Source organism: Ochlerotatus camptorhynchus, unplaced genomic scaffold (genome assembly GCF_037179485.1).
Source record: "Ochlerotatus camptorhynchus isolate MF236.1 unplaced genomic scaffold, CSIRO-AGI_Acam_v1.1 ptg000220l, whole genome shotgun sequence".
Taxonomy (NCBI): Eukaryota; Metazoa; Arthropoda; class Insecta; order Diptera; family Culicidae; genus Ochlerotatus; species Ochlerotatus camptorhynchus.
In genome coordinates this window covers 5,374,279-5,393,072 of record NW_027040710.1, presented here as the reverse complement: position 1 = coordinate 5,393,072, position 18,794 = coordinate 5,374,279, and the positions used below count along the sequence as shown (strand labels likewise).

Here is an 18,794-nt window from a genome sequence, read left to right as displayed (position 1 = left end):
GGTTGATTAGTTGGTGGAAGTGGTACTTGAACTGCTGCTAACGGCTAGAGGTATTTATAGCTTATTTTGAGACGTCTCGTTGAACTGACGTTCAATCGACTGTTATCAAATGTACTCTAGTACTTAGGTGGGATTTACAACAATCACTTTAATTATCTGCTGTTTGATTATATAATACGTGCTTGAAATAATGTCATCAATTATAATTGCCTTCTTTTTTATGTGTTGTATTACTTTCCTACTACAAGTGAAGCCTACAGCATTTCCACAGTTATTAATTGGATAAACATACAACTATATGGCAACAAATATCTAAACATCCCATAAAACACCACTTTTCAAACTCAAAATCGACCCCAAAATAAAGCTAATTCAAATGCAAACAACATCGCTAAATTCCTTCAATTCATGTCAACTGCAAATTGCAAAAATAAACATTCCAAAAGCAGAAAACTGCTTCATCGCCACCGTCTCCACGTGGATGTATGTGCATAGTTTTTTCGGCCAGGGTCATAGAATTCCTTTATTTCTTTTTTTTCCACCCACCGATGATGATCGCTAAAAAAGTGCTTCGGAAAACAACTAACCTCGCGTGATGACTCGTAAAAGTCTATAGGCGCGCGCGCTTGAATATTGCCCTTTCATATGCTGCCGAATAGTGCCGTACCCTTTGGAACCCAATGAAAACAGAATAGGGTTAAGATCTAATTTCCGTCATATTAACCACAACCCAACAAGCAATTTTAGTTGCAGTATACAGGCAAAAATTAGCTGCATAAGGTAAATTTTGTCTGTATAAGCTTATCTGCAGCTAAGATTGATAGTTGGGAATCCATTCTTTATCACTATTGTTCGAACAGTTCGAATCGAATGGAATGTTTCTATAAAAAGCGACTTCTTAATTTACTTACCTTTCCGTACGTACCGTTAGATTTGATAAATAATCACAAATTGTTGAGATATTATTAAACATCTAACACTGCTTCTTGATTCTAATTCCATCATACGAGTTTCAATTCCATACAAACAAATTGAGAGGTCATTGGATTCACTTTGGCATACGGATGAAGGTAGAAAACATAAGGAAAGCTTCTTTTATTTCTGAGAAGAATGGATGTACATATTCATATTATACGTTCTTATTGATTTTGTTTTGTAGCTTTTGAACTAAACTATCGTATCTATCTAAAGTAGGATTAATTCATTCACGTCGCAATCATTGATATATTTGACGTAAATGGGTGCTTATGCCGAAGTAGTTCTCTACCCTACTTCACGCAAATATAGAAAGCCACCGCGTGTGAAATTGGGCGAAAAATTTGGCTTCCAACGTTTGGCAAGATTTAGTGCACTGCGTTTAGTCCGCTTCGAAAACATTCAATAAATTGGATTAGCAATATTCGATGTGAATGGTTGAAATAACTGTCGGAAACAAATTGGTCGAACACAAATATTGCATGTTGGCTGGTTGGTCGGGAGAGTTTGATTTTTATTTCGGTTGTTGTGTAGGCCATCAAAGGAAATCAAATTTATTGGGAATAAAACATTGCAAAATGAGAAGGTGCGAGAGTTTCTTGCTTGAGCAACACGAGCCAGTTAGTTGAACGGAAAATAAAAATATTATAACATATCGAGCGCAAGTAGACTTGCTGATGCATGCCAAGAATGAAGATAATTGCCCAGGATTTCTGGAACTTCTATCTTGAGCGTAGATAGACGAGGGGGGACGGGGAGAATTTTGAAAACTTTCAATAAGCAGAAAAAAATTGAGTTCCATGAGTATTTTTTTTTTAACTTTATGATAGAGATTTTTAGCCGTAGGCTAGTTCAACTCTAGTTCCATGAGTAGTAAATTATCCTAGTTACGGAATTTATACAATTTTATGAAAGTTTGTCAAAGAGATTTAAAATAGGGCTTATATTTCATTTTCAGTCTACTAAGCACAACCCACCTTCTATTCTGCTTCTTTTTTTCGACCGCATTTTTTTCACAAAACGCAATGTTTTTACTGCAGATGGCTTCTAAACTTACTTAACTTTCCGTACGCACCATAAGATTTGATAAAGAGTATCCAATTGTAAATATATTGTTTAAAAAGTAACATTGCTTCTTCACCCTAAACTCGGCCTAACGTATTGAAACGCCATTGAATTCACTTCGGCCTATCGGATGAAGATAAAAATTGATTCGGTTGAAGCGGTTGTTTGTAGACCAGAAATGCTACTGGAATAAATAATTCAAGGGTGAATTTTGTACTGAGAAATCGGCGTCAAATTTAAATCTGTTCAAAATTGACGGATGGACACAGCGTCGATGTGAAAGTCACCAAAAAGAGATGTCGGTGGAAAAGTAATGTGACTTGTCATTTGACGGACGAACCCCTTCGTCAACGCTGATGGTGAACGCAGTATTGTGGGTCCTGCTTTAATCTCCAATTTTTAAAAATCTACATAATGTAAAGTAGGCTTGCTTCCACTCACTTGCTATAACAAAATGATTTTCGTTATTTTGGAATCATTAGATGTTATAATGATAGTTTGTACTTGTAAGATACAAGAAGAGGTTGAAAGGCAAGTGTTTGACACATAAAACCTGTCAAAATCGCTTTCAGATAGTCACAATCCAAGGGGTAAGTCACTCAGCACATTGTGCTGAAATTAGATTCGGCACAGCTTAGGCACATCCATCGGCTTTCCTTCGGTACAATCTCGTATGCATTGGATTGTTGCAAAGAAAATGGGAGCACTGCTGGACAACTGTAATTGAAGTTGTTCACAACATTACGTGCTCTTTGATTGTATATTCAGGAACATCCTCTAATTGAATATACCAGAGGAACTCAGATCAGCAGTTCACTTATAGATCTAAATACGAAATGTCCAGAGAACTTTGAGATTTGGGCGTAATTGCTTTTGTAAACAAACACGTCAATCGCCAATTGCTCGTGAAGAGAAGCTCAATCTTGCAAACAAACTATAGAAAAAGAAAAAGGATTCATTCCTCTACCTATTTGTGTTATTAGTTTTCGAGATTGAGTTTTAACTAGCGAGAAATCGGTAATTGACGTGTTTGTTTACAAAAGCAATTACGCCCTAATCTCGAAGTTCTCCGGATGTACACGGATAGAAATCTCCTTATACGTTTTGGCAAATTGCTATTGCTGATTATTCATAAAATGTATAAGTCAACTAATAAGCAGACGCCTTGCAAAAAGTTAATGAGGCTCATGTGTCAAATGAAATGTATAAGCGGTCACACATACCTTTTATGCATTCTCATAGGACCTATGTGGTTTGTCTTATGGAATGTATAAGGCTGATGGTTTGACAAAAATATATAAGTGAAACACATGAATAAAATAATTGATTTTCGTTTCGTGTAGGTTCTAGAGTGGGCTCAAGAGAAAGAGGCAGTTAATCAGACCCCATTAATTCCCTTAATTTAAATAATGCTGCAACTCACACAAAACAAATTACAGAAGTCTATTCATTATTGTCTATAGTAGGCCTCAAAAAAAAATTTTTTTTTCTCTTGGTTTGTTTTTTCCGTCGATCTTGTTTTCCGTGCTGAGCACCAATGCTACCGACGTGCCAGGAAGGCAGCTCCCACACCTGGACCCTACCTATCGATCCATCAACTCATGAACCGGGGACCAACGGCTTTACTTCCCATCCGAAGGAAGGCGTGATCAGAGATGTTATGCCTCAGAACATCCCGGTGGCGCCGACTGGGATTGAATCCAGGCCTGCTGGGTTGAGAGGTAATCACGCTTACACCTACACTACCGGCGCCGTTGCACACTGGGGCAGATCAGTGATTTTCTCGGAAAAAAATTATAACTTTTGAACAAAGCATCCAATCAGAATACTGTCTTCGGTAAAGTTGTTTGTATTAGTTAAGCGCTTCTTTTGAATAAATTAATTAGTTCGCAACTTGGTCGTAGAGATGGCGCGCGAATCTAACTTTTGAATAAAGCATCCTAGACGTATGGTGTTTTCAACAAAGTTTTTTATCTATTAAAATGAAGGAAAGTTGCAGAAGACATAAAACTTCCATAACCTTTAGTTTCGGAGATATAGGGTGTATTGAAAAATATGATGCCAAAATTCTTATTTGTAATTTTTTTGTATATTTTCATATGTTTGCTCTGGTTTCTGCATTTATTCCAACGAAAACAAACTAGGTGTGAATTTTCATTGAACTATTTGTGGAATTTATAGTGGTTTTAGTGAAATATTCTCGAAAAACATGATATTTTGCCTCTATTTTAGGTGGGTGGGATTCTCGAAAGGGCAGCTAAGGGCAGCTGGACTTTGTCTTTTTTGCTAGCTCATGTCATTGTCTAACATATACCAGAAAACTGAAGACATGATATTCGATGATTTTTTTAAATTTCACCTTTTGTAAACCGTTACAAGTATCTCTACTAATAAGGAAACCTGTCAGTTATGTATAATTTTTATTCGTTAAACTTTTTGAATTGCAGAAGCAGTAATGGTTTAAAGATTAAACTATCACTTAAGTTGAAGTATATAGAAATCAGTTTACTTACTCAAGCTCAATTTGCGTTTAGAGCTGTGGTTTAGTAAAAAATATACATATTTGATTATTCGATATATACATATCCTACGCAGGTGTGGAAGCTGCCTTCCTGCACATTCGATTGTCGGCAATGGATGGCAATCGATGTCCGTTGGTGATTGGCACTAGATTGCGGAACAGAGACCGACGTTAAATAAAGGAATACCCTGAAGCAACAAGATTGTACACAAACTTTATTATACTCATGCAGCCCGAGTGAATTCTAATACGGAGAACACTTTCTTGTGAATCATGAGGAAGATTCTAAGAGACTTCTATAAAGAATATAAAAAAACTTCAGGAAACAATCCAAGGAGACTTTTGAAAGGAGGCGGATTAAAATGATTAAAAAATTTCGAATCAAATTTTAAATAGGATTTCAACCGAATTTGGATAGATTACATAAGGGATAATGCTTTGTTTCTAGGCAAATGATAGGAAAATTCTGTGTTTGTAGCGGATGAAATGATGGTTGTAATGAGGCTTTAAAAAAGCATTTGTAGGGCGTTAAATTTTATAACGGTCATCCAAAAGTCTGTCATAAAACATGATTGTTTGTTTTAAGGAGGGATACAGAACCATCTTAAGGTGGTGTGTTGAGACATGTGGGGCTCTGTGGCCAAAGAACTACTGCTTGCTGAGCAGAAAATCATGGGGTTAATCTCAAGCCCCATTACATTCAAGATTCGCTTAGGCTTCTTTGTTAGCTTTCATTCTTAAGATGAACACATTTCTTTAATTTACAGTACCGTTTGTCCAATACCGTTTGTCCAACAGCCACACACTTTTTTTTTTTTATCTAATTGAAGGTTTTCAAAGCACAACCACTTCGAAAAGATTGCTCATTCAACTAAGATAAAACATTTTGTGTTAAATCAAGAACCTACTAATCGGTAATTTAAATAATGATAGACGGCGAAAAACACCCAGTAATGTTCTGAACCAAAATCATCACATTGTTTTCCCAATCATGTATATGCACAATGCCGCAATCCCCATCATAACGCCATTACATCTCCACCTTGCTTGAACGACGTGCTAAGTACGATAGCAGCTGCTCAAGACCAATCAGATTTGATACACCCATCATTATTGAATCCTTAATACGCTCATACTGGCTTCCCTTATAGCCACCTAATGGACCGTTATCCTGCTGTGCGACAATCATATCCTAGTAGGGTTTCAATGTGAGAAGTACGATAATGTTGATTGCCTCGATTCAACGATTCCACCGCGAAGGTATCTGCGCTCTAAATTTGCAAATTCAAAAAAGATTTCCCCTACCAAAGCCCAATATTTTCTCCCCTAAGGAGCATCATCACATCACGTTAAGCTTTCGACACGTCTTCCCCAACGATGCCAGACTCAGACTGCGTAAACCAACGTACTCGCAGGAATAAATCAGTGCAAACGTTTCGGGATAGGTCCTCACTTATTCGAACCCATCTGTGTTCTAGCAATGCTCCCTCACTATTCCCACACCATACTTATAGTCGCTATTGATCCCTGCCCGGCGATGCGTTCCGAGAACACGCGTTAAGCTCGTTACACTCGTTGCACGGAAAGGTTAGAGATTCAACTCACGTTACGTGGCATTTCGATATGCATACACACATCTCCAAACACCACATCTATGAGGGGGAAGTAGTAGAAAAAAAAAAATGGAGAAGGAAAACCCCAAAGTACCCCCACGCTCCACAATAGTAGGTACTACACAAGGTAGTTCGTCTGACGAACGATGGCAACAAGATCCGACCATCTGCTGCAGTGGAAGAAAAAATGAGTATCGTTAGGCACTTGACGGTGTGCTTAGGAAGAAAAATGACACGGGAAAGAAATCTGTTTCCGGTTTTCCGCACTTCTCCTGGGGTGGGAAATGACGCTATATATTGTGCGAGTCGATAATGACGGGAAAGGGAAATCACACGTACCTAACTTAGTTGGATTAGTTAAAAGATATGGTGGAACGTTTCCACGCTGAAAAGAGGAAGTTTCAAGATGGTGTTCACTCACGAGAATGCGCAAGTGATTGGTCTCATTTGATGGGTATTGTTCGGATGGATTGCTTCTGTAGAAGAAGATCTGCCAATTATTAGGGTCAGTAAAGGTTAACTGTTTACTGTTCGGGACATTGAACCTCTGCGACCAGTAATTTGATCTATTGTAGTATATGCCGTGTCCTTAGTATAGTGTATGTCGCATTACTCCGTCACTATTGAGAGCATGAGCATGAGCATGAGCATGATTGACCGCCCACGGTTGCTACTTTGTTATTGCCAGATCAGCTGTAATTACACAGAGAACCAATAGACGATGCTTGGGACTAGCAATCATCCTCAATGTGTAAAAACTGGTGATCTCAAATTAGGCAATACCAGCGCCAGCCGCGCCTGAACGCAGGTCAAGAAAGGAATGGGTAGGAATGTGTTGACGTGACACTCGCTTTGATGGAAGCCGAGAAATCCTCTGCACTTCCACGAGGAGTCACTGGGATTTTGGGTAAGAGGGTAGGGTTTGCAGCAAGGTTCGTTTTGGTAAACGATAAGCTGAATTGATGTTTAAACGATAGGGAGGGGTTACTGTATAAATAAATAAAAAGGAATGATCTCAGCCAAATAACCAAGTGGAGCTGCACCAAAAGCAACCGGCCAAATTCATATTATATTATAATAAAATAAAAAGTAAATAACAATGATAATCTATTTGACACACCTTCTGGTCCTTCAGGATCTACAGGACAAGTTTTTTCTAGAAATGAAAATTATAGTTATATAATGATAGTTATATAGTGATATAATGAGATTTTAAAAATGTGAAATAAAACTAATTTACTAGTCATGCAATATATAAAATAATGTTAAATAAACAAGTATTACAAAATACAAATAAGCTCGATTTCAGTTAACCTCAATACATTCAACTGATTTCAACTTCTGATATTTTATTATGCACCATGGAATTTCTTAACGCAATATGGAATGCTTTTTTTAAAATATTGGTAAACTTTCATAATGCATCAATAGTCAGAAAAATCAAGGTTATTTGGACAGTTAACAGTTTTTATGCAATTGTAATCATGCATTCCAATGTTTTTTGTATTTTCCTGAACGAAGGCTGAAAATAGTGAGTCATTATAATATTAATCTAAACATGTCGAAGAGCTGAAAATAAACTTAAAGATTTAAATCAATGCGTCCAGCCTAAACGGAGGGCTCGCGAACACAATAAGCTTCCTCATCACTCATATTCAGAATTTGATTAAATAAGTGTTTACAAATATACAAATAAATATATCAATAAGTTATGTAACTTTCTATCCTGGAAAGGAAAAATTAAATGGTTAATTTCACTGTCATATAAACGTTAAACATACATTAGAGGAAATCAAATGATGTTACGTTGCTTCTTCCAGTTGTGTTTTGACCCTGTTATAAATATTTATCAATGAATATTTAATAATAATATAATAGGACCTAGGATGTATTCAAACTCAAACTATATCAAGATGGAAATAAAATCATAGTGAATTATTCGTATACACCTAACCGTAAAAAGCCGACCGTGGTCATCACTCTGACAAATGAAACGATGAACGATGAACATACATAAATCTCGAATACTACCCCGAAGGGACGCATCCACTCCCGCAAACAATGCATCCCATCGCCAATCCGGCGCAACCAGCATCCCGCCCACGCATGCCAACACCACCATCAGATAGGAGAAATTTTCCCCTACCTGATGGCAGCGCCACAACGCGCGGGCGAGCCACCAACCACACCCCATTACTCCGTCACTATTGAGAAATGATGAAGTATTCGGTTTTGATACAGTTGTTATTCTTGCCTTCAAGGCAATAAAAGGTCCCACTATTTATACCCTTCGAAGAGTGAGAGCACCCTCAAAAAACTCGCCCTTTTGTCAGTCAAAATTGGATCCCTTAGCAATGACACCGATAATGACCATGCATCAGAACCCTAGTTTTAAGTACTTCTAACTAGGGAACAACGAATAGAAGATTACGAATCACATAGATGAAGACTAACTAACTCATGTTTTCCTTGTTTCAAAACCGAGTCTCATCACTATCAACAAGGCATAAAAAGTAACAACACAAGGACTATGATGTGTTCCTTTGATTACTGAAACATCCTGTTCCCCTAGTTTGAAGTATTCAGGACTAGGAATCGGTGGCAGATCTTACATCCCATAACGTACCACGAAAAGGTGATCTACCCACGATACGGGGCAAGGTTAACTGCTAAATGATAATTGTAACTTTCCAATCAAACTATCAATTTAAATCCGATTCAAAATAGCTGTTAGAATTTTTAAGGAGCGTCATAGCTGATACACCTCCTCTCCTATATATTTATTGGTATTGCTACTATTGATTCGATACCTTCAACTACGCTGTTTGTTTTCAATGGATCCACAGCCAAATGATATATTTTCAATGTGTTTGAATTGGTTTACTGCTTATTGTTTACATTTATTTATCAAGTCAAGTTATCCGCTAATCCCCTAGTAAATCTCAAGAACCTTCCCTGGCAACTGAATTCATCCACTGATAATCCTAACACTTGACAGTGAAGTATCCACCGTAAACTATAAATACTTATGTCCAACACCGATTCAGTCATCAGTTTCACTTCAACTGCAGCATTCAGCCAATCAACCATGAAGACCATCTTCGTTCTAGCCGCTCTGGTAGCGTTCGCTACCGCTTCGTCCATCCCGGACACCCGTGGACTGAAGGAAGACTTCCAGGATTTCGTTGACCTTGTTCCAGTGGAAAAATTCGCCGATCTGGCCATTCGCTACCTCACCACCGATAAGGAGTTCAAGGAATTCTTCACCTACCTGAAGGGAAAGGAGTTCTCCGCCGTTTGGGATCAGTTCTTCGCGCTGAAGGAAGTCAAGGATGTCCTGAACTACCTGGAAGATGCCCATCTGGATGTGTACGATGCGCTGAACTTTGTTGCCGATTTCCTCGGACTGCACCACGTCCAGCCGTCCGTCAAGAGTCGTAAGTAGTTTAGACTGTTTGCCCAATTTCCTACTTGAACACATTGGAATTGTTTCAGTGAAAGCCGGAGGATTGTGCGGATTTGTGGATGAGGCTCTGGCTTTGCTGCCCTTGGGCAAATTCCAGGCTCTGTTCGAAGAAAAGCTGAAGACCAGCCCCGAGTTCAAGGCATTCTTCGAGAAGCTGCATAACACAGATTTCCACAAATTTGTCGATTTCTACAACGTAAGAATGCAGCAGTTTCAAACAGTCAACTTGGGATATTTTAATCAAATTCTATTACTTACAGAACTCCAAGGAAGTTCAGTCGCTGTTCCAGAAGCTGCGCAACTACGGAGTTGATGTTGATTACTTCTTTGACCTTGTTGCTGGATTTTTCGGTTGGGGAAAGTTTTAGTGATGAGGCTGCTTTGTACGGGAAAAAATATTTAAATAAAGTGTGAAATTGAAAATTATCATTGATTTTAAATATGTTTTTTTTAGATATCTTGTTTTGGCATCATATCACAAGCCCTTATATTGATTCTGTTCCCGTACGTGAAAATAATATAATAAGAAAATAATATGTTCCGTACAGTTTCTGTTGCAAACTTTACTTTTGATGTACATTATCTTACGGAAATGGAAGTACGGATAGAGGCTAATTTTATCTGACTAGGAAAAAATTAATTGAATACCCTTATTTATCTACCTCTCAGTGACAATTGCCTTCCTCTTATAATATTAAATAGTATTGATATTTGCTTCATGTCGGATTCTGATAAAATATTCATGTCCGATTCTGATAACACTCAATATAAGATCACTGGGGCAACCAGCATGTAAAAAGGGCCAATGTCCCAAATGTCAATAATAACTTCAAATGACGATTTCTCATGGATTAAAAATTAAGCAGGCAAAGTACCAGCAGCATCTGGTTCACTTTATCGGATGGTGTACTTAATTTGGGTGAATTTGTGGGTTGTGAGATATTGGCGCTTGAAGTCATTGTTTATTTTTGTCTTAATACACAGCAAAAAATAAATTTTCATGTTACATCCAAGAGGATGCACTTCAATCATGTTGAAAATCTCATGTAATTTTTATGGCCATGTGGAAAATTACGCTACAAGGGGCAGGGAGAACAGAGTAGGTGCTTCATGAAACGTAAACAAACGTTAAATGTTTGTCTACGTTCGATGAAGCACCAATTATGGACCCCCCGCCCTTGAAGCGTATTTTTCTACATGACTGGTTACCTAAAACGCTACGTCATTTACCGTATGCGTGATAATGTTTGCATCATTGAGCAATGCCAAAATTTAAAAAAAAATCCCAAAAATTTCGTTTTCGAGTTTTTTTTTTATTTATTCAAAGGGGGATGTTTCTCAGAGTCTTAAACTATGTTAATCATCGATCGAGTTTCTAATTGCTGTAATTACGGCCTCCACACGCTTCCGGAATGCACGGCAGGTTCTAATAATGTAGTCTGGATCCATTTCTCTCCAGGTACGGGTCAATGTTTGTCTGAAGCTTGCTGTACTCGGGTGGCGTTTAGAACAGGCCTTGGCCTTCATGACGCGCCATATTGAGTAATCCAGCGGGTTAAGATCGGGGCTGGATGGCGGCCACATATCCTTCGCCCAGAACGAAAGATGTTCCTGAAATCACTTCTGAGTGCGGTTCGAGGCGTGGCACGGAGCCCCATTTTGTTGAAATACAACATTTGGCTTCGGACCGTACTGTTCTTTGATCCACGGAATGTAGACCTCCGTGTTGGCCTTGTCGCCTTCTGGAATGAACACCGGGACCATTTTTTTTGCCACCGGAAGCCAGCAATCCAAACACCATAACGCGAGCAGGATGCTTGGTCAGATACACGTTCTTGTGCTCGTCGGTCACGTCTTTTACCGGAAGAGAACTAATATAGCGGTCGGTTCTGGAATTTGATACGGGATCGACGGTGTAAACATGCTCTCGTCGGTGAACAGGATTACCGGATTTTTTCGCTTAAGGAAGTTCAAGATTTTCTTGCATCGTTCGACTCGTAGCTCCCGGATACGGTTGATAATCATGTGAGTTTTTTCCGTGCCTTCAACTTCGCCCCGCAATCTTCCTTTACGATCTTCCGTGCCGTAAAGTCACTAATCCCGTGTTCCTTTGCCATTTTCCTTATTGAACGCACTTCATTCACTTTCCTTTTGATAGCAGCGATAACCCTCGGAACCCGAGCTGACCTCGCACGACCTGTGGCCACCTTCGCGGATAGTTGTCCTTTCTTTTCTCGGTCTAAAACCCTTTTGACGGTCCACCGGGATACTCCCACGGCGATTGAAATGTCTTTTTGCGACATTTGCGCGTGGAACAAATCACGAATACGCTGCCACTTCGTCATGGTGCAACTGTCAAACTAAGTAAATCATTTTCTTTTATACACAGCCTACTACGGTATGAGCTTGCAAAGAAAACCAAGGCTTTGTATGCACAGGTGAAACGGGAACCTTATTTGTACGATGGTGCAAACATTATCACGCATACGGTATGTATCTTTCCTAAGGAAAAATTGTATTTCCCCTCAATGCTTTTAATTGATAACTCAAAAAGAACACCTAGTTGAGAGATGGTTTAAGTTCCTGTGGGAGAGCAAGAATCTTAGAAGATGTAAGGCACTTTAAAATTCATTCATCTGAACTTTTCGGCCCCATTATCGTTCCATCCCATGAAACAACCTCGGAAACAACCCAGACAACACCCGGCGTAGGATTCAGGAAGACAGTAACATTTATTTCCCACTTCCGGTTGACATTTCCTCCCGTATCAGCAAGACCAAAAGTCAGTTACAGAGAACAAGCAGCACTTGCTGCTGTGAGCAACTGCTGGACCATGGCAAAAAGGTACAACAATTTGCTGAAATGAGACTGTTCCATCGCAGGAAAAGGGTATCATTGTTTTGTGATTTTCACCAAAAAAAAATACCTCCGACTGGACCATCTGGTTGACACTTGGCCCGAGAGCATCGGTTGGGGACAATAATTTGAAATCATTTAAACCGTTTCATCCCTAACTTTGTGCTCGCCTCTTTCCCTTTCATCCCTGTTTCAAAGTTTTGAAAGTCATTTACACAAATCTATAGCAATGGGGAAGATAGCTGGGATACGTTCTGTCCGATCCGACCGAAAATGTAGTGGAAGTCGTAAATGCAATAAGTTGTTTGCGATAGATGAGAATTGCCTTTCCTGTGTGAGTGTCTAGTTTTGAGAGGACTGGAAACTGTGGATAAAAAGAAAACTGAAAAGTTTGCTCGTCCATGAAAAGTATCCTTCGTGAAAAAAGTGCTTGAAAAAAGGATCTGGAAACGGGCCATTGCAAAAAGGACATCCAATGTTGCACATATGGTGTTTTGGATCGTTCATATTTTTTTTTATTTTGAGTACTTTTGATAGAGTGAAACGAGTGTTTGAGTACAAACTATTGCTAAACAGTGAGAAAAGTGAGTGCAAAAAGCGTGACTGTTAATGTTAATGCCCACCGGTTTGGATTAAGCATTCCAAGTCTACCTAGAAGTTCCTATTCTACCTCATGGCCAGTTGACTACTAAATATCATCAGAATGTTACCCAACTGAAGAAAAAAGATCGATTCTCCACGGTATACAGTCACACTAAGTTCCCCTATCGTTGTGTTATTTCAGCAAAAAATATGTGAAATCAAACGACTAAACATCTGTTGAATAAGTGCTCCCCCTCCTTTCCCCAGCGACGAAAGGCCAGGCGAAAACCTAGTTAGACGGAATTGAAAAGCCTTGCTCGTTGCCAAGCTCACAAGTTTTCCGAAAGTCCTAAACCGAAGGAGAGGGAAACATATTTTGCGCAAACTTGACACAAAGTCATAAATGGAATAATCTGTTTGCGATAAATTTGTCCCTGCATCTTCTTCTGGTTCGGTGCTCGCTGCTGGGTTTTCGTCAGATCGGGTGGGAGCAGAAAGTTGACCTTTTGGAAAAAAACTTTTTCCCGTACCACATGGAAAACAACGACTTCTACTTCGATTCCAATAAAAGATCGGAAGGGGATTATCCGGAAAATGCAAAATTCAAAATGAACTGCCCAGGCCGCAAATGCCTATGAATAACGGATGGGAATTGTTGCTAAATGCCTAGTTGGATATTGAATTCAATGGAATCCTCCCGCCTCCCAGTACCTTGATTTCGATTCAAATTGATCCGAATTCGGTTCTACATGGGTAAGCATTATCCTGAAATAGATATGGGTACGGTTTATAAGAGGTAATCCTACTATGTCACACGCACCGGGCGTAGGAAGGTAAACGCCATGAATAGCACATGTTCCCTTCTTTTGATTTTGCTTGACTTTCAACTTCCTTTGTTTGACTAATGCGATGAGCACAGGAACGGTTAGCTTCGCGTTTTTTGGTGTTATCGTGCTCGGATGTGAGCAGCTTCAGTTAATTTAGCATACGTTAATGGTGCGGAAAATCCGATGACATTGGTGGCTTTTTCTTTGTGATGCATGGTTTCGTGTGAATCCATTTATGATAGGATTCGTATGTTTTTAGATTTACTAACGCCTCGTTTTTCTCTCTCATTACGGCAAGAAGTTTATGACTAGAATAAATAAAAAATGAGTCACAGTTTTTGAAAATTGAGCTAATTTTGATAAGTTAACTGACATTTCTAGAACCGAGTTTCCATTGTTTTTCTTTATAACGATTGTTGAAATTGGCGTTCATTTGTTCTTCTCTGTTCATTTATATGAGTAATACTGGAGAGTTCAGTACCTTAAGAAGCGTTCATTAATTATTTCATGCTAAATTATCCCAAACCTAAGCCCCCCCTCTTCCCACACTGTCAAACATTGTCTCAATTTATCAACCACCCCCTTGAAAATTTCATCACGTTATCACACAATCTTACCATACCCCCACTCTTAATTAGTTCGAAGTTTGCTTGGCAATGGATTTTAAAGATTGTTAAACAAAATATGATTTATATTTATTTTACAATAATTTCATGAAAAAGTGGTTTGAATTCGTGATAAAAATCCAGGAAAAGTCTAAAAAAATATAGGCCGAAAAAAAAAAATCAGGAAAAGTGTAGCGAAACTTCTAGTGAAAGTCAGCAAACACTTTCGGGGCAAGTCAGAAGAACTTCTGGGGAACTTGGATAGTGCTTCCAGGAGAGATCGTGAGAATCCTCCGGTGGAAGTCAGAAGTTCCTTGCAAGAGAAGTTGTAAAAATAATCTTAATAAACTGTACGTGTACTGTGTAACACCAACACAGCCAGTTCTTGAAAGCATCCTGGAAAATGATATCATTCACATCATTTTTCTTGTCTATTTGATATTTGTTTCACATCGAAGATGCTTCACACATATCAAAACGGCCAGGCCTACTTTGCAGCATTTAAGGGGCAAGATGATTCAGAAAACATCGGGCCTGTTTAAATCGAAGATTTGAACACGATGCTTCAGAATCCAATAAATGGATGAAACGAGTACCGTACGTTCCGATTTTGGTAATTATATGATTGGTTGGTCGTTGGAAGCATCAAAGCTAGAAAGGTTAAGGGGTTACGCCTACCTGCAAGACCGAAAAAAAGCGAAAGTTTGGATTTTTTTTCTCGGACACGACGCAACATATTGAAAATCGGTTTTCTGCCGTTTATTGAACACACATTAAATGGTACATTTATCAGTCGATGCTGTAAAAACGAGGTCCTGGTGCCCCGCACGGCTGCTCCCCGTGGACGATGTTCTAAAAAACGCTTTTTGTGGTGCCAACTGTGGTTTGTGATGTAATCATCTGAAATAAAAAAACCATGCCAAATCGTTAAGCATGTGTTAAACTAGTCCTTAATCGTTCGTTTTTTTTTTTATTTTTTTAACAAAATGGCGGCCTTGCAAAGTTGAAGTGCCGATTTTTGATGCTTAAAATTTGTCTTTGATCGGCTGTAAAAAATCGAAATTAAATGATAGACGAAATCCGAACGATCGTGGACTGCACAAAATAGTACTGAACAGAAATCAAAACGAATCGGACGAATCGAATGTATACATTTCGAGAAATTTTTGGCACCGGTTTTGAAAATATGATTCCGAGATAATCGCGTTTAAAGTTTCAAGTTGGGTTTAGTCCACTATAAGTGAATATTTTTGTACGTCGCATAACTTTCACAATTTTCATCGGACCAACTTGATCTTTTGAGGAAATATTCTTGACTTTATATACTTTCGATTAGGACAATAAAAAAAATCGATTTTTTGAAAGTTTTCAGGTAGACGTAACCCCTTAAGTGATGCTCCATTTTCTTCTGACGCTTGGGGCATGAGCATTAACTCTTGTCCTAGCCTTTTATGACTTATGGCTATAGCGCCATTCCTCGCTTTCTGATAAAAGAAAAGGGAAAGGAAAAGGAGAATGACAAAAGGAAAAGGATTATATGAAATCTATGAACATAAACAATATTTTTGATTTGGAATAGGGGAATTTACATATTCTCGGCAACCTAAGCAGCGACCTTCTTTCTATAGCCTTTTTCTCTAAGGAACGCACACATATGCAGTAGTGGTTTGTTTACAATCTTTTGCTGCCAGCTGCTCTAACAATTTCAGTCGAAAGAATTGTCAAAAACTGTTTTGAAACGCTTTTGCAAAGCTCCAATCTTCTCTAGTGAGAGCGAGTATTTTCGGTAACCAGTTTTTCTTCGGCAACCGTTCCATTTGAACTGCATGTTAATCTGCTGTTCTATTATCGGCAACTAGAAATCAGCTACAATTTGAAGTGCGTGTGTTGCATTTCAAGAAAACCTTGCTAGATTGCTTTTTCTCAGTGGTAAAAATATAGTCAAATTGAAGCTGAAAGCATAAAGAATCGTTTGCATGCATTCAGCGAAGTGTTTTCGTAAGAAAATCCAGTGAAAATAGCGTTTCAATTTGGGTTGCCGAAAATAGTCGGTCATGCCGAAGCCGTCATTTCCCCTATACAATAAAAAAAATGCATAACGGCGCGGTGGTCACTACCTGAGTCTTGTCACTATTATCATATCATAAAAAGTAACAAGGACTAAAATGTGACTTTTTATGTTGTTTTTGTGCTAACGTAAGAACTCCACGACACACATAACACGCGACGCGAGACAAGACACAACACTTATCGTTCTTACAAAATTTAAAACGGATTAAAAATTACCTTTCTGTCGACCGGTTTCGGGCGCGATGCTGCCCATCTACGGGACAATGTCCGACTGGTTACAATAGGATTGCTACGCTGTTGTGTAGACGTCCAGAGAAGAGAGTTGTTACTGTATTTTCAGCTTCGTCAAGTTGAACAAAGATGATGTGATGGGAGGATCATCTTCATTCATCAGTGGTTCCTGTGTGTTGTTGATATGCATTGATTCCCATGCATTGAGGTGTGAGGGTTTTCGTATTGTTTTGATGAGCTTCGCACTTTTCCAATCAATTTGATGATTGGAGGCCGTCGTGTGCGCCGCCACAGCTGAATCGTTTGATTTATTGTTGTCGACAGCATTTTTGTGTTCTTTAAGGCGAACTTTTACTTTGCGACGAGTTTGTCCGATGTACACCGAGGGACAATCCTGGCAGGGAATTCGGTAAATTCCAGACTGCTCATCCGCCGGAATCTTGTCCTTAAGGTTACACAACACTAAAATGTGATCCTTTGATTACTGGAAATCCTGATTCCCTAGTTTGAAGTTGTCACGACTAGGGTTCGGTGGTAGATCTTATACCAGTAACGCACCACAAAAAGGTGATCTCCCAACGTTACTGGTTGAAATTTACAAAATAGAACGAACTCACCAAGCTTAGCCAATTGAACCTGAAGGCCGCCTGACATGTGTTGATGTAGAAGTCCAAATTGTAGACGAAGCTTGACGAAGATCAACATGAACTAGTCCGGTGTATGGTAGTTGCGCGGAATGTCTTCATTCGATTTGAGATAAACAAATGTTCGGATGTATGTAGTCGATTTTTGATATCAGGTTCAACGCTGGGACTCAACGAATGATGGAACTTATGAGGGGACGAATCATGAAATGCCTCGTGGAGGTTCTACTTGGCTTCGGAACAGCTTCTCAGTGGAAAATAATAGGGACCTACAATGAGGAACTAGAAATTGTCTCCTGGGCCTGGTTATGGCCAGATCAGCAACCGATTAGAGCAACCGTACCAGTCGTTGCCATTTGCGGCACTATTTTACTTACGCACAGCGTTTCCATTATGGCTTAATCACTCCTCTCCACACCGCGTTGCTATCAGAGTCATAATTTAAGTTACCGTTTTCCACACCGGCAAAACAAACTTTTGGCGTTTATTCAAAATAGCAACCGTCTGATGCGTTGCTACCGGGTTGCTAAACTTATGAACTTACTACTTCCCAAGGTGCGGATTGCTATTTCCCCCACCTGAATAGCAACCCCCGGCACGCAAGTAGCGTTATGGTAGAGGTTGGTAAATGTGCCTTATTTACTCATTGGTACGGTTGCTCTTATAGATAAAAAAAAGTCCACGAAAAAAAAACAAACGTCAGGTTCGAACACACGAACAGCCTACTCCGTAAAAATAATCTTAATACAACTGGAACAAACTTCCGCGGAAAGACCAAAGGCCCAAGCGCAATGACAGCGGAAGCGGAACGGCAACGGCAGCGGAAAAGTCAACTTGTCGGATTGAAAACTTGTTGGAGCCAAATCGACTTCGGTTAGGCATTTTGATGTCATTTGTGACAACTGTCAAACTTTCCGTTTCCGTTCCGCTTCCGTTATCATTGCGTTTGGGCCTTAAGGAAAGTTGCGGAAAAATATTCCAAGTAAAGTCAGAATGAAATTCCGGACGTAGTCTTAAGACAGGGAATACAGAAAATAAACTTTCAGGATAAGTTGGAAGAATCTTCCGGAGGAAATTAAAAACAAAACTTCTGGGAGTTGCCTGAAGAATCCTTCAAAGGAAATCAAAAGAAACTTCTGCAGATGGTAAGAAGAAACTCCTGCAGGAAGTCAGTAGAAATCGGGGTAAGTTCAGGGCTGGTAGTGAGTCACTTTTTAGTGACTTGGTTACTTTTTTCAAGCCAGGCACTAAAAAGTCTCATTTTTAAGGCCAAGTCACTAACTAAAGTAAGTTTTTCTTGTAGTCAGTCACTATTTTCAACTTTTTTTAACCGTGAATT

The 18,794-nt window shown here is 39.2% G+C and overlaps 1 protein-coding gene across 1 annotated transcript; it reads left to right on the top strand.

Annotated features, from left to right (window-relative positions):
• The first annotated feature begins 9,239 nt into the window (after positions 1-9,239).
• Positions 9,240-10,031, top strand: LOC135703659 (protein G12-like). Its single transcript, XM_065224938.1, has 3 exons — positions 9,240-9,611; positions 9,670-9,836; positions 9,901-10,031. Exons 1-3 carry the CDS (start codon positions 9,263-9,265, stop codon positions 10,006-10,008), a joined length of 624 nt encoding a protein of 207 aa, XP_065081010.1. The 5' UTR covers positions 9,240-9,262; the 3' UTR covers positions 10,009-10,031.
• Positions 10,032-18,794: the final 8,763 nt, after the last annotated feature.

Bases quoted from the DNA above. Each gene is read 5' to 3' on its own strand.
- LOC135703659 (XM_065224938.1), top strand. From the start codon at position 9,263: ATGAAGACCATCTTCGTTCTAGCCGCTCTGGTAGCGTTCGCTACCGCT. The intron at 9,612-9,669 runs GTAAGTAGTTTA...GAATTGTTTCAG, and splicing joins CCAGCCGTCCGTCAAGAGTC to TGAAAGCCGGAGGATTGTGC. The intron at 9,837-9,900 runs GTAAGAATGCAG...TATTACTTACAG, and splicing joins AATTTGTCGATTTCTACAAC to AACTCCAAGGAAGTTCAGTC.